Here is a 27,176-nt window from a genome sequence, read left to right on the forward strand (position 1 = left end):
AAAGCTTTTAGACCACTTTACTGCAAGTAAGACACAGAGCACTCATATGTGCTACACACATCCCAACTTGTTCAAAAACAAAACGAAACAAAAATAAATCTCTGCAGCATTTCTTCACCCTGTCAGATGTTCTCATGGCAAGATGCTTCCATCCTGTTTACCTCTCTCCTCTCATCACTCTAGTGCATTTTTTTCTGCTGCCCTCTCCACCTTCTCCCCTGTCAGCACTGCTCAGTGTGTTACCACGCAGCCCCGGGCCTCCCTCGCGGCTGTTCACAGCACTAATGGGCCACTGAGAGAAAGAGAGATGCATGTGGAGGAAGAGAATAGGAGTAGTGGTGAAAAAGGAAGACTTATCAATACCGCAGCCCCATGGGCAAGGCATGTCAGTGGGAACACTGCAGGTGATACGTGTTGGCTCTGTTTTTTCAAGTGTAAAGTATACCTGCTTGACCCAACTCTCCAACTATCATTCATCGTCAGGGGATTTAAACAATTATGGATTCTGCCCTCAGCCCTTTCCATTTTATGGTGGGCTTTTACTTTCTAATACAAATGTTCAGAACAATTTTCCCAAGAATAATAATTCACATTGAATTGGCCACTGCTTCTTTTATAGGCTACGTTTGGGGGTACGTTTAAGAATGAACAAAACAACACAGATTTCACACTCGTGTTTTTTTATGTGCACGTAAGAAATGTAACATGATATTTTACAGGGCAATTTCATATCAAACGTGTGGACATTGCTGCAGATGGCCAATATTTGTGGCCGCTTGTATGCTGCAGGCAACTAAAGTGAAATAGCACTGCAAGAATATGATGTAAACCGTGACAACACCTGGCAATGACAAGCAAACATAAAGCTACTGCATCAGTCTTCACAGTCTTTTCCTCGCTCTGAGCCACTGTAGAAGTTTCCCAGAGACTTATTGTTTTGAGAAAGTTAAATTCTGTCCTTGTTTAAGATGAAAAAGGCATGGCATTGAGACCAGTAATCGCAGATACAGGTTTTACAGTGTGCCACATCCTATCTGTTCTGCTCTGTTTAACTTAGTTGGGTTGGGAGTTGGGTGATTGGTTCTTGAATCTGCTGTGAAATCTACTGTATCTGACGAAGCAATATGCTCTACTACAGTACGTTTTGTTTTGTACACTCCCCGATATTCAGCAGAAAATGTGCTCAAGTTAAAAAAAGCTCCTGCAATGGGCAGGCTTGAAACTTCACTCTAAAATCCTGACGAGGGCAGGTTTCAGCCACTTATCAAAATGTTTTATCGATCATTACATTTTGCTGTAATTAAAATGGCAGGAGACTTTTTCTATCTCCTAAATGGAGTGTCTGCCCCCTTCATCACCTGGCATGGTGTTTGGATTATTCACGAAACACCAAAATCAAGCTCAACACATTCATTCAAAAGGATGTTGACTTGCACAGGGGAGTTCAGCTATGGCATTGTTGGTCATTACTCCTGTTTACAAGTTCGAAACTTGAGCCCTTTATCCTGTCATCCATCCATCTTCCATTACTCATACAGTCTGTCTTGTAGAGGCTGCTGCCATCAGGGAGGGAGTGTGAGGGTAGGGGTGCTTTGTGGTTTGTGTCAAATAAATTAATGTACAGACCCAAGGTTTCCAAACAGAACACTGCCGTGGTAGGAGGTGGACATTGTTCACCTCACATACCTGTTTTTATTTCATTCTTTAAAGATTTGTTCCAGTGGCCTTTACTCAACGGTGGAAGAAAGACAGGAAAGTGAACAAACAGGGGGAATGGCATCCAGCAAAGTGCTGCACATATCAGGACTCACATCTCCTTTCCACATGTGAGGAGGAGAAGAGGTTGTCTGTTCATTTGTGTGTGAAAGTGTGTATAAGAGAAAAAGGACTGCAAAGCCTCTAATGCTATATAGACTAAGAAGGGCTGTATACGACCTACTAGCATTGCAATCAAACTGGTCAATATGCTCTGAACTCTTTTAAGTAAAACATTCATATCCATATGCAGCCATCGTTTTTTCACAAGAAATTACTACCAGGCGAACCCACCTCTTTTAATTTACCACTGCCTTTTGTATTTAAAGTGTCATTTTGTCACAGTAAAAAGGAAAAAAAGCATTTAGTTACATTGAACACAAAGCAATGGTCCAAATATTACAGACCAGGCACACACGTGGGGAAAGGAGACGTCGGACCCGACCTTTCAGTCTACGTAAGGGAGGCACTCACTAATCCAGCTGAGTATCAGTGCCTCATTGCATTTTGTGGCTGATTTGCATTTCACCAGTTGCATACATAGCAGTAGGACCTAGTGGTTTAGACTTTTTTTGCTTAAGAGCAAGACAAATTATTCTAACTCCAAAGAGAAAGACTTCATTCTTCTTTTAGCATAAAAAAACCATTGTGAATTTTTAAAAAAGGTTTTAATTCGGTCCCAACTTTCAGAGTGACTTATGATTATTTACATCCAGTAGTCCCAACTGGGTGTCATGTAAACAGGCTAAATATGAAGACAGAAAGTTGAGTGAGGAGCTCGGGTGAGCAACCAGCTGAATCTGTCATTTTTTTGGCTTTTTCTCAATCTCTCTAAATTACCAACCCTAATAATGAGGTGACATTTTATGGCTTACTAGGATTTATAGGTTATATCCTCCATGAAACGATGTGATGGAACACATGAGACACTTCCTTGCATGTGCACATGCATTTTTATTGTTTTGCCTCATTCTTTTTTGTTTTTACGGAAGCCATTTTTATTAGGTTTATCTTTGCGTTTTCTCCATAGGCTTTTACATGCTTTTAATCTGTCTCGACTTCTTTACTTTAATTTTCATTTTGGTGCCGTTCGTTATGTTGTGACAGCACTTCGGTTAGCTCTGGTTATTTTAAATGTGCTTTATCAATAATATTTGATTTGATTATTCAATCAGCTTCAAAGCCCAATCTTGACTCCCTGTCACAAATGTTTACACAGACGTCACTCCATTCAACACCAGTCCAAGACATGTGTAAAGAAAAGTCATTCGTGATAGAGGTTTTTAGACCAAATAGTCCTGCAGTATTCCTCACACATAGCACAGTCCATGTGATCATAAGCATGAAGCACAAAGGCAGAAATTGAAACGATCCCTCCTTGTTACATGCAGGGGTAAATGGGTGGTCAGCTGTTGCATGGCCAAGGGAAGAATCTGCTCAGCTACAGTAAGAAATTGGATTAAGATTCATTAATGGTTTGAAAGATTTACGTAAAAAAATCCCAAACACATATTTAAGAAATCTATCTGAACTTTTCACAATTAATTTGGACCTTCAAGCTGAAGCGCCTCACACACTTGTGAGACAATGTTAGAGACCGGCCTTCAGTCCCTTTCGGCACCTTCTCTCCCAAATGTCTTTATATTTTGTGCTTCAAATCCAATCACAAACGTCGTTCTTATCTGCAGTTGTTTCGCATTTCAGCAGCTTTTACCTGGAGATAAGAGCAGAGATCAGCAGCACAGTGCATCTTAATAATGTTTTTAGAGTGGACTTAAACTCACAGACACAGCTCCACAGGGTGAATACAAAATAGAATATAAAATAAACTTTTAAAAAGGCAACATTTACATAGTTATCACCCACTTGTCCATACCTGCATTTTGAAATGCAGTTATCTGTTTGGCAGCTTATACGTTGGAGGGGCTTATAAAAATGCAAGCACACACTCTTACAGACAAAAATAAACCCATTTCTGGAATGTCGCTTTAATTTTAGAATATGTAAGTGCTGCTGGTGCTTCTTATTCTCTGGTTTGCTGCGTAATGTTCTTATTATCTTCATAACACTTTTGATTGGCACAGTAGACGTCATAACAATTCTACAAAATGCTCAATGTTCTCACTCTCAATCAGTCACTGGCAGAGTAACTCACACAGATAAGTTAACCTTTGCAAACTTATCAGAGTTAGTTGGTGAGGATAGAATGTCTTTGATTCCTAAAACAGATGAGATGTTTAAAGAATTCTAGGCAACAGACTGGCAGTGAAAATAAACCATTTGAGCATCTAGGTTCTCTGTTAATCATCAAAGGAATTCTTCCTGGAGTTTATGGCTGCACAGTTATTTGATGCTCAGTCTTCTTTATCAAACAGCTTTTGTTATATCATTCTTGAGCATCCTTAACTGGGCCGCTTATTTTTTGCTTTGATCATATGACGAAGGGGCGTGCGCGGGGCATGTGGTGACATCTGTATGCCATATAGCTCACATGTGATGAGGATGGTGCATTTCATTTGCTTTCCTAAAACAGAGTATAAGAGACAATGTGTTTGCCAACTGCTAACTTTAGCTCTTAACGGTTCTTCAACCTTCATTTTACTTTCAGCTGAATGCCACTTTGCAAGTTTTTTAACTGGGTTTTTGATTGGTAACTGTCAGAGTGGGAATTTAAGCTTTTTGAATTTACATCAGCAGCCTGTGTGCAGACCAGTGAAGTGAGGTAATTAGCCTCTTCTCAAGCAGTCGCTATCAGCTCCGGGGGAAGTTCTCCAGCTGGACTGTGCCTCCCAGTTTGACCCTCAGATAGCCCTGGGGCAGGTCAATAACATCTCTTTTTAAACACGTTTTGTTCTGAGCTTCATGGGGTTAGCTTCATAAGGTTCAGGCAAAATCCTGTATTTCTCCACTACCCACTGTTAGTAGGTCGGTCGTGCCTCGTCCTTTCTGGTGTTGTGCTGATAAGAAGGTGTCTATTTGTCCCATTTGGCAATACGTAGTGCCGAGTTTGTAGCCTTCTTTCCGTTCGGAATATCTCCGCCTTGATTTCGACCACTTGTACTTTGTCATTTAATTCATTTTTTTGTTTGAAGCATTTATTATTGATCTATTTATACATTAAGCTAATAGCTTTTCAAGCTTTTTCTTTAACTCCAGTTGTGACAGGAAGTAAGATTTTTGCTACTTCCAGATTTTGCCACCGGTTTGCCAAAAAGGATCCCTGCACAATGATAAAGCAGTAAGTTAGAAGCTGAGCCAATGATACACTTTGAAACACAGTTTCCCCTTCATTTGCAGCTTGTTGCTGCTTTTATCAAAATAAGACTATAACAATAAGACATTTGTGGAGAAGCCTGAGACGACTCTGAAACAAGTCTTCAGAGACCATGTTTCACCCACAACACAGCGCAGCTAATCCTGGAATCCTCCGCCGACTAATAGAGGTACTACTGTTCCATGCTCATGTGGCATTAACAAGTATAGTATATGTTAAAATATACTATAAAAAGTTTTGTTTTTTGCACTCTAAGGTATAGCATCAGTTTTTGTTTTTTTTGTGTCAAAAGAAAATAATTGTTAAGTACATGTAGACAAAAGACCTCTCAGAGAGGTCTTGCTCAACAAACTGACTTCTCCCTATTGAAACGCAGCATGTTAGCTGGTGGCAGATCACTGTGTATGGCAGTGTTACCAATGTAGTCAGGAGACATGACTGTCTGGGTCCTCAAGGACAAAATAATGGCCAGTTTGACATGTACATTGTCTGACATTTTTGCAATGGTTGCAAACGTGTAGAAGTTGAAAGGCAGGTCTGCGTCACCTTTCAGACAGGAGAGTGCTGGTCCTGATCTTAACTTAGGTCACCTCAGGCCATTTAAGTTGAACTGAACGGAAGCTCGGGGACAGGAGTTTATTTTATTTTATTTCATATTCCTCAGTGATAATGAAGATAAAGTGACGGAAGCTGTCAATGGCAGAATTTTGCATGCGATGCCTAGTGCTCATTTACATGAGCTATCCTTAGATGACAGCAAGCCCAGAGAGTGTCTGTGTGGGAATGTAACTATGTCTTACTGTCCAGTCTCCAAGCTTTTTGATTTCTTCTGGGGTCTACATCTGTTTGGCATGACTGAAATTCTAACATCAACATCTGAATAACTGCAGGGTCAGAACTGCTTTGGGCAATTTATCTTCAGTAAAGTAAAACAGAAAAACGAAAAACGCTGACTGAACATTTTGTCCTCAGGTTGGAAAGCTAACCAGTTCCAGTTTCAGTCCAAATAAGCAAGAATGACGACTGCATACTTGGAATGTCTACTGTCCAGTTCTGCAATGTGGCCCTCTGATAAGCATTCCATTTAATCATTTCTTCCTTAGGGGTGAGATGCAGATGCCAGCTGAAATTAAGGAGCCAAAGAGGAGACCAGTTGGCATAACAATGATCTGTCAAAGAGCTGGCAGCTCTGTCCCAATGTGTAGGGCTGATGTGACGCCCATGGTCCAATCAAAAGTAGTAAACTAGCCTAAAAATAGTTGGGATTGTCTGAACCACAGCTTGTTGAACACAATGTAATACTAACTCTTCATATTGTCATGGTGACATGCCTGTTTCCTGAGAGGCAGAGGTACATTGGAGCAGTAAGTTGTAGCTGTCAGACACTCAGGATAAACATGCTAACTCTGTCAGTGGGAGCAGATTTCATCAGTTTGTTTTAGTGGGTGCACACACACATTTAAAAATGCATTTAAATATGTAACTTTCGGTTTAAAAACAGTATATGAAGACATATCCAAGACGTTTATTATGGCTGGGAAATTAAGTAGCCTGACCATGCACAAGTTAATGAAATCCAGATACTGATATTTGCTCAAGTAAGTCAACATAACAGGGCAGCAGGAAACACCTCCTCTGTTTCTATACAGATGAAAGGCCTGGAAGGTTTGATAAACCAAAAGATACAGGCAGGGCTCCAGGCTGTGACCATTTAGTTGCATTTTGGGACAATTTTCTGGGGGCAGAGCTTATAAATTCTTCTACTAGGTACATCAATGCAACATAGAAATATATGCTCCATTTGTTGTTTTCATTTTATACATCATGAAACACCCAGTGTCATGGCAGCAATGAAGTGCAAACTGTTAAAAGTGTGAGTTACAACATCTGAATAAAGAACCAAACAATGTTATCTTCCTGTGTAAATGCAGCTTGGGATATCACTGAAAACCTTAAAGAAGCTTTACAAAGGTATAAAACTCAGTCTGAGTTTATTCACTGATAGCTTTCCCTAGCTGTTATGTAACTATGTTCAAGATAAGTTATGGCACAGGTCTGGTGCCAAAGGACTATCTCCAAAGGGCAAAGGTTATTGTAAACAGAGGTGGTGTCTGTCTCCTCCTGTTGTGGAAGTCCCACATCTGTGTGTTTGAGTCAACATTCCCCCACAAGAATGTCAATGGGGTCTCCCAAAGATTAGGTTCCACATTAAATCCACTCTTGAGTTCGCTACACTCTGGACAGAGTCATGTAGGGGCCTGATTACCAGGCTGTAGAAGTAGACAATTTGCTGGAGACTGGGTGCCCCAGCTGGTCCTTAAGAGCTGCTGCAGTGATGAACAACAGGTGTGACAGCCGAAGAACTGTAACCCAGGAATGTGGAATCAGCATGTGATCTCAGGGCATGTGGTCTTGTGGCAAGAGATTTGATGGGTTATTTGAGCATTTTTCAGACATGAGATAAATAAGACTAATGGTTTAAATGAATCTGTTAAAGCAATACAATTCAGTCATTCAGACTTTGGTCACTTTTTCGCCTTTGGTTTTAAGTGTTTCTCTGAGCTTAATTTATGATCGTGAAAGTGACACAATAAGAATGTGACATTGTCACATTGAATCTGGCTGTGGCCTCTCTGTGTAGAGTTTATGTCCTCCCTCCATGCACGCATGGGTCCTCTCCAGATACTCCAGCTTCCTCCCACTGTTCAAAAACATGCATGTTAGATTAACTGGAGTGTGGGTATTGATGGTTATTTGTCTCTGTACTGGCCTTACAATAAACTGGCGACCTGTACAGGGTGTACCCCTCCTATGGCCTGATGGCAGCTGAGATAGGCCCCAGTACCACCATAACTTTGAATAGGATGAAGCGGGTATAGAAAATGGATGAATGTGTAAACTGGCTTCGAAACTCTCCACAACCTCTCCACTGTCACTGCTGTTTGAGAAGCTGCACCACCTTTCAAACCACATTCTCTGTTAGGTCTTCTTCAGTAACCAGCATGTTTCTATGCAATTAAAAAAAGTTGAATCAAGCTAAAAAAGGTTGCAGCATTGTTTTAAGTACAACAGTGGTGGATTAGTTGTTTTTCATAAGACTAGGTGTTTATATCCCTAACTGCAGACATGAGATCTGCAGTTTAGACTCTGGGTGATCCAGTGGGTGCCCTCCTTCCTCAGTGTTTCACTGATAGGCCCACAGCATCTCCAGAGAATTCAGTCGTGGATCCCAACATCCTGGGCTCACCCCCAAGACACCATCTACCCTGCTGAGGCCCAGCTGGAGTTCTTTCTCTTGAACCAGAGCCACTGAACGTCCTTTTCAGCAGCTCTGGAGAGATCTCTCACTGCCTCGCTCTCCCAGCTCCCAGAGTAACTTTGATGTTGAAGTGGCTATCAATCCTCTACAGTCTACTTCAACTGGTCAGACCTTAACTTTCCAGCCAAGCTGTTGCACATCAGCTGTGAGTTTTGCATACCTCAGCCTCTTGCGCTCGCAGGTCTTCTCCACTGCATGCTCCCATGGTACAGTAAGCCCAATAATATAGACGAGCTGGAGTGACATGGACAATAACACAAGGTCAGATCTAAGGTTGGAACATGTAATCTCAGCTGAGAAGCAGAGTTTTTGAACTAGGTGCACCAACAACTGCCGATCCCATGCACCACCCAGCTGCCAGTGACTGGTCCTGTAGTGGCACATGTTTATCCTCTCCTTCCTAGAGCAGTCCTAAGTAGAAGCCTTGGTCATGGTGAGTGTTGTAAGACCATCCATAAACGCTTTGACAGTGTGCATCCTCAGGCCAGGTCTTATGTACTGCCCTCCAACCACCCAGCAAGATCCTTTAATAATCACCTCCATGGCCACGGTGAAGAGGGGAGACGGTGCAGTCGATCCTGACTTCAGTTGAAAGCAATTGAAAAGATTAGATGTAATCAGACAGAGCAGAGGCATCAGCTGCAGCTTTTTTAAAACTTTTTTTCTCTAATTCATTTGGCCAAAATGCAGGTTAAAAAAAGACAATTTAATTTTACAACATTGTCCATCAAATTCCTCTGAAGTGCTGACCATATGTCAAAATAACCCACCACTTCTGCGTGTTTCTGTCTGTTTATGCTACTAAAGCAGTTCATACTGGTGCAGTGTAATTATTACTACCTAGTTATTGAAAAGTTGCAGAAAAAGACATTACCAGCACATAAAGTTGCCAGAAGATTGATTGAAAGAAATTGCATGCATCAGGGGGCTTTAGTTTACTTGAGAGTTTCTGATAGTCTGCTATTGGAACCTTAGGGCAGAGCTGGCTGATTTCCCAGTTCGCAGTTTTTATGCTAAGCTAGGCTAAAGGCTGTTGCTGTAGTTTCATATTCAGGGTAGTTAGTTGTGTGAATTGAGAGTTGGTTAAGCTTTGGGTTTGGGTAAGGCTGTAAACATAAAATAAAAGTCAATGTGATGTCCTAACAAGGATAGCTGCACAAATGTGTGTGTGTGTGTGTGTGTGTGTATGTGTGTGTTATACAGGAGGGATGAAAGAGCATCAGAAGTAAATCACTGAAAGTTTAAAGATGAAAGAAGCAGAGCTAACAAGGGATATGGGAGTCTTTCACATTACTTGTTGCTTTCTCCGACCAGACACACAAACACACAGTCTCCAAACAGATCGGTTTGCTCACCTGCTTCTGCTGGCAGACAGTGCTGAATGCAGCCAGTAAACACTAGAATACCAAATAAGCCAAAATGTTTTTTTTTCACATTAGTGACTCAGCTTGGTTTATAACTAAGGGCTCTGAACATCATTCCCCTGCTTTTAGATTTTTATTTTATTAATGGAGCAGACAGTCAACAAATAAGGCATTCATGCTTGTTTGTGTCATTAATCAGTGAATTGTGATTGGAGTTTGTATCCTTTTCAAAATTATTGGAGCGTTCTATCACTGTCACATTTTATTGGTACAGAGGAGCTTCTGCTGATGCTATCTTTAATGTTAACAACTTTAAATATATCACAGATAGTTAACTGGTCGGTCTCTCCAGCAGTGTTGAAAGTGTTTTTTTTTTTTTTTTTGGGGGGGGGGTTGGTGAAACACAGGTAAAGCAAAAGTACAAAACATGAGACCTACAGATTTACAAATAAACTATTGTGTTTCTCTTTCCTGCTCAAAAAAAGCAGGCTTGGCTAGTATGGCATCTTGCCACAGCTCACTTCCTGTTTGAGGAGAATATATGTCGCTCTTTATAGTTTTTTGTTTCTCTGAAAAGATTATGAAATGAAAATCAAAAATATAAACTGTATGAAGCATTCAGTAGACAGGGATGCATTTTTAGTTGTCGTGTAAAGATGAACCAAAATTAATCTGAGCCTGATTTTAATGTTAAAGCCGTTATAACATCACTATGCAGATCCCTGGATTATGCAAAATGTGACATAAACTGGTTAACAGCCTGATTTTACAATTAAAACCAGTTGACTCAGGTTTTCCTTCAGATCCCACACAAAGTCAAAGTCAAATTTTAACATCAACATCAGTGTAAATTGTAAAAGCATGTTTGCAGCATTGTTATGCTGGAACATCTCCTCAGTGTGCTCAGAGAGCAGACACTGCACACCATTTAAACAGCAAATTACCTGGCAGGCCCGCTGGGCGCCCCGTTCACATCTGATGGTGAGTTTAGTGTAAGCGGCCACGGCCGTTGCTTGCCAGGTAAATTCAACAATGCTGACTCTGTTTACAATGATGACTCACAGCCATAGTCCCCCCAGATATTGTAGACAGGCGCATTTGTCCCACCCAAAAATTATTTTATGTTTCTGATATGTGCTCCCCCCCCCAAATTTAAACTCATTCCAACGCCGGGCATTCTTACCGGATAAAGAAGTCATTCCTGCTCAAGATGTGTTGTTATTTGAGTTCCTCCATTTCATGTTGTGGCAGCTGATCCAGCCACGTGTGCGGGTCTCTGCATGTGAGTCTCTGCCATGTGCCAAAGAGCAGGTTAACCTTCAAAAGCCTCCCACAGAGAGAGAGGGATAGTATCAGGATTATTTTTTCTTTTTTTTTTATCACGTGTTACTTGATAATGAATGTTAATGTTAGTGAAAGGACCCTTACTGCAAAAGTGTACTGTTAAAACTCCATCTGATTTGCAAATTGACCATAAAGTATCCATAATGGGGGCCAAACTGTTTTTTTTTTTTACAGCAGTTGTGCTACCTTCATAACTAGATAACTGTTTATTATCCATTCTTTAAAGGAATGAAGGCTCTCAGTTTTGAACATTTTAACGCACATCAATGTCTTTATAATTAAACACACATCCTTCTGGAGCACTCAATACTCAATACACTGAATACTTATACTTCCTTTATCATGAAGTTATTTACCGGTGTTTCACTGAACAACCAATCAGAGAGCACCATGTCGGCAGCATCACATTCTCAGTCTCCCTATTCTTAATGACTGACTGGCTGGTCCAAAACAGGGAGCAATATGGAAAGCCTAAACGGTTAAAAGACCATGTTCTTTGAGCAAGAAGTAAAATGATAATGGTAAACAACATACAGTTGTTGAACACCACAGTTGGTTTAACACTGTACCACAGCCTTGAAATGTTACAGAATTCTGTAGGTGAAGCTGTGAGAATGCAGTTGTTACTCAGGCCTTTACCCAGCCAAACGGCCCAACTGAGCCGTGTAAACAGCACAGCACTCTAAAATGAAATCATGAATCTTTCCAAACCCCAATTAAATTACAAAAAAAAAAATCCTAACTCATTTAGAGCATTTGAGATGTAATGTTGCCACAGCTGTAGAGTACAAAGCCAGCAGTTTCACAGTCCCTATACGCAGATGTGGTTACTATGTGAGGATGGTTCATCTGCAAGCAACGCTGTGTTATGATGCATTAAAAAAACTCCAACTTGCTGCTAAAGAGCTTAAAAATGGTGAGAGTCACGAATCAATACTGCACGTCCACTGTCTGCCATACTGCAAAGGCTTTTTTAAAGGCTATCAGTAATCATTTTAAAGGTATATAACCCTAACCCAAACCCTTAAAAAAAAGGGCTGTGTTTTTTTCATTACTGCTCCAAAAATAATTACACTCTCACTTGAGGTGGTGTTCAATGCACATTAGGAGGAATGAAAACAACTCTAGAAATCCTGTCTCACCTTGCATTTGTTAAAACGACGTAGCGTTTCCAGTCTGAGTCGGTGTAAACTCACTGACCAGCCTCTTCCAAGAAATTATACAGTATCCCAAAAGAGCTTTCCCTTATTTGTTGTACCTTTACTTTACAGTTATGAATTACACGCTTTTAACAACGGAGCCTTTCACTCCAAACTAGTCTATGAAAACGTGTACGATTCACATGGCTTTCCATAAGATCCCTTCAGATTTTCTTGAGTCGGAGTTAAGGGGGAAGAGTTCTGATAGGCAGAGATCGTGACCTCCGTCGCAGGTCGAAAAGTGGAGGAAATGATTAGAAGTATAGGACAGTCTGCTTGTTGTCCGAACTCTGATTGCCCCCCCCCCCAAACTGGCAATGGTGACTGAGAGCATATACTGGACAGTTGGCTTTACAAGTCGTCTTTATTCATCCTTTGACATAGCAAAAAAGACTTTTGAAAAGGAGAAAATAGATTTCAAAAGATGCCGGCAGGGGCTGAAAAGCATTAGTGTCAAAAACAAAAGATGTTGGAGAGTGATGCAGCCCAATGTGCTAAATTAACATATTTTTCAAAAGGATGAATGAGCACAGAACTGGAAATTACGGGAAAGAAAAGATAATAAGCCTGGTAATTTCTATGGAGTGTCACATTGTCAGCATGTTGCCAAGCCAAGTATTAAATCATCAGAATCATAAAAAAAAAAATCAAAAGTAATTTCAAAGCAGAAAATTTGAACAAGATGTGTTTTTTTTTTCCTAAATATAAAGAACAACCTCAAATTTAGTGTTCTTTTAAAAGGATTTTTTTTATATTCACTGACGATGAGTTATAAACAAAGCTGCAGAAACCAGCATTCACTGTCATCTTCAGCAAAATGGTGATTAAGTTCCACTAATAAAAACTACAGCATAAGAAGAACTGAACTGTTGCTTAATTGTTCCAATTTCATCCATACTGAAATGCGGTTTGACATAAAAATCCCAGGCTCCTGCTCACTGGGGTACCTGTGTCACAGTGGGAGTCCCCAGAGAACTTTCCCTGCAGAGGGTCACTTTCCCTACAACTCTAATTTGCTTGATGGATGCTTAACTGGTCCTCAACTGACATCTCGACCTAAAGTCACATGTCAAACTGTCATCTCAAGGCATCTCAAAGATACAATCCAATTCAAACCAACTACAATCTCAGTCAGTGGGTTTACATGATGAGATTAACTTGATTATAGCTATTGTTGGGTTATGCTTGTCTGAGCAAGAGTAATTATACTCGGATATATGGCGGTGAATGAATCGAATCACTGGCACAAAGCATGTCAGTCATACCCCAGTTCGATAGGTGGCGCTGTACCCATTTCAACTATCGCTAATAGAGCCACTTCTGGTTGACGTCTTCACCACCAACAACAGCAAACTCAGGTATTTGTGAAAGATGGCGAACGAAGAGCAAGATGAAGCTGCGTCCCTCTACATTTTGTTTGTGATGAGCTGGTTATGGCACAAACGCGATGCACAACAAGGCATTCTCCATCGCATTGTTTGTTTCTTTACGACGACAGCAACAACAAGGGTGACGATCCTGGGAAAATATCTCGAGCATGCGCAGAACGCTCGATCCGATCCACCACGTGCTTCTGCCGCCTACATGCGCGTTTAGTGTACGTTTGGATCGAGTTATCTCGGGGTTTTAATCCGATCGCGAACCCGATCTGATCCGTTTTTTTTTATCGGATTAAGGTGTCTACATGAACTGAATAACTCAGTTTTACTGTAATTTAGCCATCAATCCGGTCTGATGGCACTCATGTAACCCCACTGACTGGAATTCAATCATAATCCAATCAAATTCATTAAATTCCAAATGAGTCCAAATCGTAGTCAATTAAAAAAGACTAAATAAGGAAACCAACAGATTGCAGCAAAACTTCTCTTCGATTCAATCACACATCCTGAGCGTGCACGAGGTGACTGTGGAAAGAAAAAAAACTCTTTTAACAGGAAGAAACCTCCAGCAGAACCAGACTCAGAAAGGGCAGCCATCTGCCTCAACCAGCTGGGGGTTGAGAGGAAAAGAAAAAGGGGACAATAAGCACCATGACACCAGCCCAGGCATACCTGCTGAGATAGAGAAACACAAGTTAATGACAACAATAATGTTATATGTACATGGAGAGTAAAAGAGAGCAGAGCAAGGAAAAGTGCATCATGGGAGGTCCCCCAACCAACTGTAGTGTCTACATCAAAGATCTTAAGATTGCTCTCGATGGCAGGCTTGCATGGGCAGGATTTCTTTGAAGAAACAACTTTTACGCTCTGAAGAAAAAACAAAGAGAGTAGACTGAAATGGGCTGAAGAGCAGCTACATTGAACAGAGAAAAGCTGGCACATATTCTTAAGGATTAGACAAGTCAGGGTTCAGCTTTGTTTCAACCTTCTGTGTTCATATTCATTGTCAGATGGATGAAAGCATGGTTTCCCCCCACAGTGAAGCATAGTGGAAGATCAGTGATTGTGTCACTACACAGCTGGTCATTTTGAACATGGGTATCACTCCATCTTACTGTATCATGCTGTACTTTCAGAAGCTTGGTTGATAGGTCCCAACTTTGTCATGCAGCAAGACAGTAACCTCAAGCACAACTCAATGCTGTGCAAAAACTACTTGGATAGGAAAGGAGGATTGCATGCCACCAGTTATGACATAGCCATCTGAGTCGCCCAATTTGACCTCAATAAAGTTTCAGGGTTGGGTTCGGGATGAGCTTGACTGAAAGGTTCAAATAATGCAGTCATCAACTGCTCTGGGCAAGTCCCAAAGAATAAAATTTCTCTATAAATTGAGTGTGCCCCCTGCCTGACAAAATTGCCCAAAGAAAGCATAATCGCACATAAAGGAGCCTCATGGTAGGTTTTATTGCTGTAAAACTGTGATTAAGGCAGTTATGCAGGAAGATGGGATTGGTGTTAGCGTTGTACCCTCTTTATATGACTGCACAAGTCAATTTCAAGTACATGAAGTCAACCTGTTTCATTTGCATTTACAGACAGCAGTTATTGTGTCAGGAAAGTTGGACCTAGTGAGGTTTTTTTTATCCTACAGCTGTCGCACAGTAATAACATCACCCTCTTTGATCTACTTTCCTCCAAGCTACCATTCTTGCACATTTCACATGTGCACCTGTGCTATACAGTATGCCTTATTATGCCCATGCATCTGCACCTCCGAGAAATCCAATTACATCCATGAGTGGAGATCGGCGGAAGGAACATGCATATAATTTACCAATATAACTGTTATTTATAAGCTCGATAACTGGCCAGGCTCTGAAAGTATTTCACTGATGGTGTTCACACATTCATGTCTTATTATGTTGAATGATAGGACATTGTACACAGCGTCTTGGGATATTTGATTACACAATGTCAGGTTGAATGCTTTGTGGGAGATTAACTTCAGTGTAAATTAATATTCAGGCTTAGAAGGAGAATGCTTTGCCACCATTTAATGAAGCAACGTAAAAAGAAAATAAAGTTAAAAAGGAAGAGTTAACAGATGAAATGGAGGCTTCATTAGTTGCTCAAGGTTAGATAATGCCGCAAAAACCTACAAGTACATGGGTACAGCGAACAAAAGGCAACCTCTAGCCATAAGCACAATGATTAACTGATGTTCATTGTTTGTCCACTCTTTCAATGACAAAACACACTCCACCTTTCTGTGTTCTCACCCAGTTTCCCAAAGTAGACTGCATATCTTCTCCCTAGAATTTATTGATCTAAGGTCTGAACACAATGTACTGTATGTTGACTGGGTTTTGAAGAACTAAAGATAAAGTAAAGTAAGTAAAGTTAGAGGAACAGATGCACAGGGAAGTAGGAGTTCTAATAGTGATATAGAAATACAGAATCAAGGACCACCTACATTCACAGACATTTTAAAGTAATTGTGACAACACGTCAACACGACAACACTTGTGTTTATCAAGCAGTATTTGTGAGAATTTTCAATTTACACAAATTTCAGATAAAAAAAAAAACAAGTTTAGCAAATAAAGGATGTTACACAAAGTACACACGGGGGTGCCAACAAAATTCAAAGGGCACATAATACAAGTGATTGAGTTTCCCTTTTCCAGTGCTCTCTTGGTCATCTGCTTTAAAGCCATTTTTTGTTTGTTTTCAAAATAATTATCTCACCGGAGAGTAGCTGTGATCGTGATGAACCAACCCTCAGTAACAGCATCGGAGTCAGATGGAATCACGTATATCTTATTTTGCCTGTTTTGTAGCTCGACTGGTTGGGCAGACACCTGCCATGCCCACTTTCCTGTCTCCCTCCTACAAGTGAACAAATCTACTACTGCCCATTCAGATCGTAGAAAAAGCAAATGTCTTCTATATGGCCTCAAATTATTGCATCCATCTATAAGCTTTTTGCACCTTTCCACTGTTAATTTTCTTCACTCCTGCATTGCTGCATGCAACAGCTCGCACATATTCGCAGGAGTCTTTTTAGCCACTCTCAACTCCCTCCGGAGACCTTCAATAGAATTCAGTTCAGGCATAAACTAACCAACAGCAGTTCATCTTTTCCCTTTCAGCTATTCGTTTGTGTTGTTGGAAATATGCCTCAAGTTGTTAACCTGCTGAAAGACTGAAGCTTAAGTTTTCTGATACAAAGTAACACACTGCACTCTATGAGGCTTTGGTAATTCTTTTGATGTATTCAGTGCCTCCATCAACCAGAGGCAGCAAAGCATTTCCACAGGATGATAAAAACTTCCACTGCGTTCAATTCAGTTTTTATTCTGGGAGTTCTTGTTAAATCAGTTATGAGTTCTTCTTATTGAAATAACAGGCATTGCATTATCAGATTATTCTGTTTTGGTCTCATCTGTCTAAAGAACAAGATACCAGTAAGACTGTGCTTGAACAATTGCAAACTTATTGCTTTTTCTCCTGTTTTTCGAGGCTGATGCTCTCAGGTACTCATACTTGAGTAAAGGGCTGCAACTCTGTTGCAATAAACTGTGACACTGCCGTTTTTGCCCCGTTTTCCTCTTTGGGAAGAAGAAAACTTGACTTGGTTGTTTGTCTACTGCTAACCATTGACAATACTGTGGCTGCTAACTTACTAACTTAAGTGGGACCAATAAACTAGAAGTGCCAGTAACCTATCATGATTGTGTCTGGAGCGAATAATTGAAGACCTTTTACTTTGCCAGGCTGCAAAGCAAAGCTGTGGATACAGGAGCAGCAGCTTTGTCAAAGCAGTCTTTAGATTTATAGATTGTGGTGTTTGAAGGTGTTTCATGAGGTTACAGTCTTTCAGTGCACGTAGATTGCATTGCCTAGAGAGTTCCACTACACTTTGAAAAGTTTGGCCAAGACTGGAGATCATAGAATGTAAACAGACTCATAAGTCAAACCTTCATCCTCAGTATGGAGGATTTTAGAAATAATTTACATTACAAAAATAACTATCACAATAGCATTCGTCCCAAAGGTCATCGATACTATGTTACCAAGCAGCCGAGGATCTGTAAAAAATTTTGCTCTAGTTTTCAACATCCATCCTTCAAGTTGTGAAGACATTTTTTCATTAACCTGTAAAGAAACCCAGAGCACAGTATTTCCTTTGACTTCTCATTATCCTCTCCAATTATCTTTTCCAAATACTGCAAACTTATGCCGTCCTTCACCTCAGGATTGCCATGTACCTATCTGCTTGTTGTTCGTGTTTGTTCCAGCAACACCTGATTGCGCTTATCAAGTGCATAGTTAAGGTGCACTGTTGCATTCAAGTGTTGTTTGAAATATGCCCATTAATCTGTAATGAGTCCTCTAAACAGCATGTAGTGGGCAAGTGGACAATCAGGACACTGCCCAAGATAACAGAAAACGTATGAAGTAATCCACAAACTAAGAAATGGTTTGAATCAAAAACAAGAGGCAGAACTAAACAGAATGTACAAGGAAAAATAAAAAAATTAGTAAAGAGAGACATAGGCTGTGTTCCGATTGTTCTGTTCCCTGTAAAGTGGACTACTTCAAAGGTGTGGGGAGCAGAAACACTCAGTTCAAAGGGAAATTTTGAACTTGGGGCTTGTCAAAGAGCAGAGTAGAATAGACAGCAGCTTTATTAATTCCCAACGGAGAATGAAAAAATAATGTTTAAATTTGTAAAATGAAATTCTAAATTTATGAAGAGTTAAAACATGTATTGTAATAGTAACTCACACTGAAGTGATTGAGGTATTTTGACACATAAACCAGTCTCAGAATTAATTGAGTGTAAAATTTCTTTTGGAGAACAAGCTACTGCTGACACTAAAGCCAGCTAAGCTAGCATAGCTAAGAAGCTAGCATAGCTGTATAACTTGCAATAAATCAGATGTTAACACTAGCTGTTGGTGCTAAAATTATTACAGCACCAGCAGTAAATCTCTTATTGGGTTATTGTGTTATCACCGCAATCTACACGGAGGGAGAAGAAAGCAATGCAATTTCACAGCACGGAAATAAAACAGATTTATAAAGGTCTTTTCAAGTATTATTTTATGAACATATCATGCTTATACTGTTCTATATGAATGGATGTGTGGTATATTTATTTATATGTTTTTGAAAAAAAACTATTAAGATGACACTTAAATTAGATCATATGACACCCAAACTAGGACTAGTTTTATCAAGGTTCATTATATAAAATTTGTAAACATATCTCTTTTAATTTGAGGTTGTAATTCAACTAAAGCTAGATAGAAAATAGAAGGGGTTCCTGCTTCTAAGGCACGGTAAAAGAAAAACAAGATAGATATAAGTGATGGAAAGAATAAGGATGTATGCAGTGAAGCAACCCCCCATTTCTCTCTCAGACCAGGCAGCAGCCTGCCTCTCCGTCTCTGCTCCAGCTTCTCGAATGTCACTCCTGTTCATCTTCCTTTTCCCGTCATCCTGTCAACACTGTCTTTCTCTGCTCCTCCACTGGCCTATCCATCGTTCTTGGTCGGTTTGCGTCTGTGCTGCAGTTCACACTCTGCTCTGAGCTTAAGTTTCAACTCCAAACAACAAAGAGGATGGTGGGGGAGGAAAAACTGACAGGCTTGGTGAAAAAAATACACCCTTATTTTCGAGTTAAAAGAGAGAAACACAAAAAAAAAGCAAAGAGATTGTCTAACCGTGTTCTATAAAGCACACTGTAGACACAATAACGCACACATATATAAATACATATTTTCCCGGATGGTAAAAAAGAATACTCTTATCTGCTCCTTGGCACTTTTTTGGCAGCTTCTCCTGCTTTTGCTTGGTCTTTCTTCCCTCCTTATTTACCCTCCTCTGTTTGCAATAATTTCTCTTGGGGATCCTGTAAAATCACTGCTTTAGAGTCCAAAACAACTGGAAGACTAGACATTAATAATTTGCCCAGGGACCAAGTAATGACACTGTACACACACCACAACACACCGCAAAGATGAATAGAGGTCCAGCTGGGGCTCTCATTAGTAAGCAGGAGTTACTTGTGTCCAAGAGTAAAGCAGAATGTGTGTGTGTGTGTGTTTGTAAAGGAATAAAAGGGTAGTGATTGATGAAGGAGGGGGAAAAGATCAAAGATGATTTGTGTTTGTTAGTCTGAACTTTCAGAGGTTCCTCTGTGCAAATATGAACTTGACCACATGATTCAATTTTATTTGATGAACTTTTCTTGTTTTATTGACCGAGACACTTTTTTTTTTTCTTTTTTTTTGTCACTGGTATTCCAGCCGTATCAGCAATAAATGAATTAACCTGTAACATGCACTTCTAGGTCTGAACTCATCCAAAACAGTTTATGATGTTGCCTTGGGTGACATGAATGTATAATTTGAAGGTCAATTGATAGGTGAGTTGCGAGGATCAATGCGGTTGACACAATGCTACGTGTAAGGTTTATTCTCTCAAGGCCACGCATTGTTGGAGCGTCGATGATCGCAAACATAAACACGGCCTAATTGATTCAGATCGATCTCTCACAACACACAATAAGGCCAAGAGGACTGAGGAGGAAGTTTCTGCAGCTTCTCCCATACAAAGTGAACGCATAACTCTGCATAACACTCAGTTTATTATAAGAGTCTCAAAGATTCCCATTTTTATTTCAATGAGTCAAGCCGTCAGATACTCCTTGATTAAATCTTTGAGTAACATCTTTGAGTTCATGTTCAGTTTATGAAACATTTAACAAAAATGCCTCAAACCAACACTGATTAGATAGGTCAGCTTTTTCTGGTTAAATGTCTCAGTATCTATCTCAGGTTTCTAATACATTACAGTTCACAAATTCATATTTCACTGAATGTGACTTAGAGTCTCCTAAGTGCTTTTATATGTACTTTCCTCAGTTTTTTAAAACATACAAGCCTGAAAAGCAAGTTGTAAAGCTCTGTATTTTCTTAATATAACATGGGTGATTTTCAGAATAGGGTTCTGCTATAGGCTGTATATAAAAGATGGACAAGGTTTATAAGTGTCAGACAAAAAGCCATTGCAGAATTACCTTAAACCGCAATACCATAACCAGAAGGCTCAAAATCAGCTTACGTAGGACCATTAAGAAAAAGACTTGAACCACCGGCGGAGGTGAAAGGGGGAGTCTCGCATGTCTTGAGGTTTTTATGTTGTCAACAATGGAAAGTTGTAAATAAGTTTTTAGGCAACGGAGTTTGACAACACAGTGAGTGAGAGAAAAAAAGCTGAAAACACACCAGCGGCACACTGCCCCCCCCACACACACACACCAGGACTTAATATCACATGTCTCCCGATGCAGCTGGCGTCTGAGCACACAAACTGTTAGCTTCCATATTGCATTTGTCCATCTTAAATTGGTTGAAAATATGAATATTTTGATCAAATATCACGTCCTGAAAGCAGCAGACTAACCTACAGAGGAGGCAGCATGTCATACACTCAGTGTATTATGATTGATGATGTTAATCCCTCATTTATATCTGTCTAATAAAAAGACAATGCAGGCACAAATTTACATCAGCAGCTGGCTTCGTTGTACCAGTTAGTGGGATTTGATATGAATGCTAAACTATCCATCCATTCATTTTTTTCTATATATTTTTTATATCCACTTCATTCTGTTCCAGCTGCCATTGGTGCAGAGGCAGGTACATCCTGGATAGGTCACCAGGTCATCACAGGGCCACACAGAAACAAGCACCCATGCAGACTCATACTCACTACACCAATTTAGAATGACCAATTAACCCTACATGCATGTTTTTAGGACAGTGGAAGGAAACTCCAACCACAAACCCTCTCGCTGTGAGAACTTCAATTATAATTCAAAAAAGAATTCTTACGTCAAGTAAAAAGTATTTTTATTGCAGAATAAAATGTTCACCGTTGAAATGTTTTCAGCCACATGTATGGATTAGTTTAAACTTCTGTTTGGATACATGTAACTTACACTTGGTTTCTTACCTGCAGAGCAGTACACTTCTGCAGGGCTTTTGTAACGGTGCTTGCTGTTCACCAGTGTGCTCCAGCCTAAATACACACACGTGCAGTATTATCTGCTTATTATTTATCAGTTATTAGTTATCAAAGATATTTTAAGTTCTGGCTTCAAAAAGACTAACACGCCAAAGGCCAAAAATATTTTTTAAGGGCACCAAAATGACAGTTCAGAAACCAATGGCTGACATCACAGTGATCCATAGGGGAGGACTGGGGACAGGACTGGGAGGCATAGGACCCTGGCTACATTTATATGCTTCTACTGCATCTTGACAACTATTGCCATAAAATGTGAGCACGTTTATGCTTTTCACATGCCCATCAGTCTCAGCTGTACTTTCAGTGCTAATGGGAGCATATAAAACTAAGATGGTGACCAAGGTGCACATTATGTTCCTGCCACACATCAGCAGCAATTACTACTGCATTAGCTCGTGGCTCAAAGAAACACCAAGGCAGCTTTACAGTCCAACAAGCGTGACTGTAAGGTGCAATTTGCTCAGCACTTTCAACTCCAAATTGCAACGATTAATGTTTTTACACTCTAGGCTTTGGGTTTCCTGCCTAATTTGAAACAGAAGAATGGACACTTACATTACACTGCCAGGCCTCTGCTTTAACCCGAGTTTAGATCATTATATGAAGGACAGCGAGAACAAAGAGCCTAAAGTTTAATGGTTCAAAAGCACTTGGACATCGTCTCTGGCACTGGGACTGATTAAAGGCTTAAAGGAAGGAGGTTCGTCAAAATGACATCACATTTCTTTATAATATGAGAACAATGTGAACCGCTGAGCAAATGTCTCGATCCACATCTCATTTCTTTATTGTTTGCCTCAAAGCAGCCAGGCTTTGTGGTCTTTTTTTTTTTTCAGTGGTCCTGAGCAGCAGTTCTCCAGACTCACTGAGGGTCTTTTCTTTTTCTTTGGTGCAAAAACTGAAAAACAGAATTTGTGAAAAAGCAGCCGAATGCCCAAAAGACGTAGAACCCCCTTGAAAAGATGATGTGAAAGTCTGGCTCCGTGGAAGCAAAATATAAAGAAATGTGGGGTGGCTCAAGACTTCTGCACAGGGCTGTGACCCTGCGTGCGTATGGATTCCCAGCGGTACCTTTAGTGCTCGTCCGCCCACAGTCAGTGTAGCTCAACAGTGCCAAACAGATTTGCTTTGCCAAGGGAAGCTTTATAAATGTAAAGCTCCCCTTGATGTCCATCAACTGCCCATTTATTTATTTTTGTTAACAATATATAACATGTAATAGAGCTGAACCGGACTGGGGGATAAGGAAAGAAGAAGAAGAAACAGAACAAAAATAGAAACAAAAACCAGACAACCAGCTTCTACACCTGTAAAAACAAAACAGAAGACAATCCACGGCCTCTGTTGGGAATCCAGCCTTAGAGCCACCAGGAGCACCTGAAAGCAGAGAAAAAACAACACACAAACAAACAAAAACAAGCACAAGTAGCGGCAATCGCATACAACACAGCTGTGGATATAGATGACCTGAAACCACAGGATAACACATAAACTGCTACTGGGCTAATGAATGTGTGTGTGTGTGTGTGTGTGTGAGAACATGCAACACCCATGGCACAGGACCTACATGGTAACCCTGCTTAGTTATGAGTGTATAAGTGTACAGAGCCCCCCCCCCCCAAGCAATCAGAAGCAGGCAGAGAGGGCCACAAGACCCAGGCCACCAGCAGCCCCCACAGAGCACAGAACCCAGGAAGCCCACCACAGGGACAACCACGCATCCACCCAGAAGACTGCAGAGGAAGCCCCCAGACAGAGCCCCCATAAGCATAGGGCAGAGGCCCCCCGGGAACCAGGGGCAACCCAGGCCCAGTCATCACCACACACACTTGCACGTCCCATACAGCCACACGTCCTCCCTCCCTCAACTCACCAGGGGGCCAGCAGCCCCCCAGGGGACCAGCAGGCCCCCAGCCACCACAGACCCCGAACCAGCAGAAATATTCATCCTCCTGGCCCCTCCCGCCCCAGGCAGCAACCAGCAAACAGGTGTGTGGGAAGACCCCTCCCCTCACCATTCCGGCTCTTCAATATTTTCTAATAGCATCCTGCAGTCATTTCTAACCAAATCGAAATACTTGCTTTCAGGCTGTCTTGGTCCCAGAGACATCAGCCATCCGCTTTTGTATGCGTGATGTTCAAATTGTGCAATTTTCAGTAATTTCCCCTCCATCTCTGAGCACAAATTACCACTGGTGCTGCATTTAAAACCTTCGCCTCGCTGATATGTTTACGCACATTTGGAGAAGTGGCGGCGCCACTTATGCTCATATACAGGCCGTTCTCCTATCACATGGATCTGTCCCGGGGGGCATTACAGCTTCACTAGTTTGCTCAAGAAATATTTTGTAACCAGGTGTGGAACGCTTTTAAAGTCCAAAGTCCATCGGGTGTCCGAATACTTTAGATTTTAAGTAGAAATCATTCATTTATATTAAAAGGGATAGAACATTTGTTCAAGTTCAGTAACTGTCTAATCATCATCAGAAATGTGTTGGAGCGCTGTGTTAGGTTTAGTGAAAACAAGGAGGAGAAATGTAAAAAATAATTAATTCTTTAATAAAAAATACATTTATAAATTCGGCAGCATGAACTTCGTTTCCATCAACACCAGGAGGAGAGAAATCACGAAAACCAACTTTACCAGAGGCATTTATGACAGAACATATTCTGAGGAAGCAAACAAAGAGGTGGCGAGCTGAAGGAGGAACAGCTAAAGTAAGATAAATAGCTTTAAAAAAACAGAAAATAAAAAAAGCTTCCGCAGAAACACATCTGATAAACAAAATCTACACAGAACTGAACATCACAACAGGAGAATGTGGATTTGGGTTGATCAGAACACCACAAGGTTGATTTCAGTCCCAGCACAACTTACAGCAGCTTGGTGTGAAGACAACAACAGGAGGACAGGCAGCGTCACGTCCACCCGTCTGTCTGTTTCATGTCGCTTCGGACGGGGGGTGGCAAAGCTGGCCTTAAATCAGCGCTTAAGGACTACTTTATCTCACTCTGTGGAGGGAAACGGAGTAAACATTTAACAATGGCCACAGGTCTGAAGTTGGCTGCAGATTTTACAGCTCGAGAGGGGGGGGGGCGCAAACTGAAACATGTCTTCCACAATCAGTCTTGTGCTTCCTTTGAATCTATTCCAAATGGCTTCTTTTCAGCCGTGTCGTGTGCCAGGCGAGCTGTGGCTCTGCCGCGGGTTTGTCAGCGGCCGTTTGCAGTTTCTGCCCAAACAGATAACACTCAGACACGTCAGGAGGTTACCTCCTCAGGAGGTGCATGTGATCACACCTTCAGTTTTTTTTTAGCCATTCTTCAAAATAATGGGTGTTAACCTGAAACATTTCACCTCCTTCCAAAAGAGTCCCGACTCGCTAAGAGTCTGGAATAGAAATTAATTCTCCTCCCACGTCCAGCAGTTTTAATTCATCACCCCAGAAGGTGCTGACCGAAACCTCACAGCTGTCGTTTAAAGTGATGATTATGGAGTAAATCTCACTACTCCGCCATTATTAGCTGCCAACAAATTCTGGGTGAGCGCAGAAAGAGCCCGGTGCTGGCAGGAGATTTCAGCTGATGCGAAGGTGCTGAGTGAGGACAAAGTGCTTATGGGGAGGAAATCAGGACAGATTGTATCTGGGATGGAGGAATTTTCCACAGACTGGGTGTTTGTTTGTCGGTGGTGGTGTTTTTTTTTTTAAAGTCTCCTGTGACAAACGTCACAGACGGGAGAGACAGTAAAAGTTTAAAAAAATACCGTGACTTGCAGTCTCGGTTCTCCCTTCTCTGAGGGTTGGCTTCAAAATATATTAAAATTACACTGAAAATAAACACAGTTGCAACCGATACAAACATAACGATGACATCATTTATATCCTGAACATAAACTTCCTCTGACAGAGTTGTGGGCCTTTAAAAGAACCTTGGACAAACGGGACCAACTCTCTTCCTCAAACTATAAATTAAGTGAGGACATTATTATCCTTTATCTGTTTTGCTATGGAGAAATCACAGTTTTCTCTTGCAGATGGATTCTTTCTGCACACGCTCTTCCTCCACAGGCGTTGAGCAGCAGACGACCCCCGCAGTCACGCCTTCAGCCGTCTTAGAGCAGGTAAAACCATTACCTGGATAATTCTGCCTTAACTGCCACAAAGGTGTTTTATTCTGCTTGGATGTGTCACAGGTAAAGAAAAAAAATTGTGACGACAGAGCTGCCAATACTCGAGGTTGACCTTTAATGAGGCGTATGTATCCTGGACAGAGTTTAAGTTCAGTGCTGACTCTGCTCACTGAGTGACTTTTTCAGGTTTCTCACTGAATCGAGGGGGGATTTTGTTCAATATGCTAACGTGACTTGTTGGCAGAGTGCGGACCTCTTCAGAAAGTGCTTCTGTGTATATTGTGCTAGTCATCTCACGGTAGTTGGTCAACAGTGTAATTGCAGCAGCAGCGAGGATCTGAAAGCGACCGTCGCATCCAGAATCTGCACCCCCATGGGCATCTGTCAGGGTGACTCCCTCCTTCCAGGCAGATCCGCCGGTGGCGTGCGCACAGCGTGGTCAGTTTCCACCTGGGTGGCGGTGCACAGTTTCTTTCTAAGTGCAACAATCACATAACCTTCACATCAAAGTCAAACTGTCCGTCTTTTTCCTCTTTTCTTCTCAGCCTCATGGTAATTGCAAATGGGGCCAAGGAGAAGTTAACTTTTTTTTGTGCTCAAGTCTTCATATTTAAAGTCTTCCGACTGGACGTGGGAGTTTTGCGTCGTGCAGAAAGGGTTGAGAGAAGATTCACCGTCTGATGATGCTTCACCGAGGATGAAGCTCCAAATCGAAGCCCAGCAGCTTGAGACTTCTGTCACCGTCTGCAAATATAAAGAAGCTTTAAATTAGATTGAGAATATGAGATGTGGTGCTAAATCCTCCTGAATTACCTTTAATGACCTTTATATCGTCATTCCAGGAGATTTCTTCTTTTGAGCTGAGATGAAGGAGGAACGGTGCAAGCAGCGCTCAAAAAGTTTAGCAGTTTCCTTCAACTCAGTGTTTAATCTGCCATCTAAAATCTTGTCATTTGTAATACATTCTTGTGTCTAATTGTCTCTTCTCTGAGAGGTTAGTTCATGTAATGCTGTAAAGATTTTGGTGTTGGGGTAACAAATGTACCCAAGACTGTGAAAGAGCTGTGAATAAACATCTCACAGGAAGTGGACGCTCTGCAATGATAAGAAGTGCAGCAAACTAGTTTGCCTCTGATCCAATGTCTTTAGTGAAAAACAAACAAGGTCTTGAAATGCCCGAATTCTACGCCACACGTGACACTGTGCTTCTATCTCACTGTATACTGTAAGTTAAACATAAAGCCACCCTGCCTGCCTCTGCAGGCTGTGCTGCAGTGCGCTGCTCAGACAATGAGACG

At 41.1% G+C, this 27,176-nt stretch overlaps 1 protein-coding gene across 6 annotated transcripts in view; it reads right to left on the reverse strand.

The window, feature by feature from the left end:
- Positions 1-24,284: 24,284 nt before the first annotated feature.
- The window catches only part of tnk2b (tyrosine kinase, non-receptor, 2b), a 48,605-nt gene continuing 45,713 nt past the window's right edge, over positions 24,285-27,176 (reverse strand). For all 6 annotated transcript variants that reach the window (XM_072364398.1, XM_072364400.1, XM_072364399.1 and 3 more), the window contains one exon: positions 24,285-26,622. In XM_072364398.1, coding sequence (XP_072220499.1) covers positions 26,616-26,622 — 7 coding nt within the window. In that variant the 3' untranslated portion in view covers positions 24,285-26,615. The remainder of the gene's footprint in view (positions 26,623-27,176) is intronic.

This window comes from Leuresthes tenuis, unplaced genomic scaffold, assembly GCF_036924035.1.
Source record: "Leuresthes tenuis unplaced genomic scaffold, fLeuTen1.0.hap1 SCAF_14, whole genome shotgun sequence".
In the NCBI taxonomy this organism is placed as follows: domain Eukaryota; kingdom Metazoa; phylum Chordata; class Actinopteri; order Atheriniformes; family Atherinopsidae; genus Leuresthes; species Leuresthes tenuis.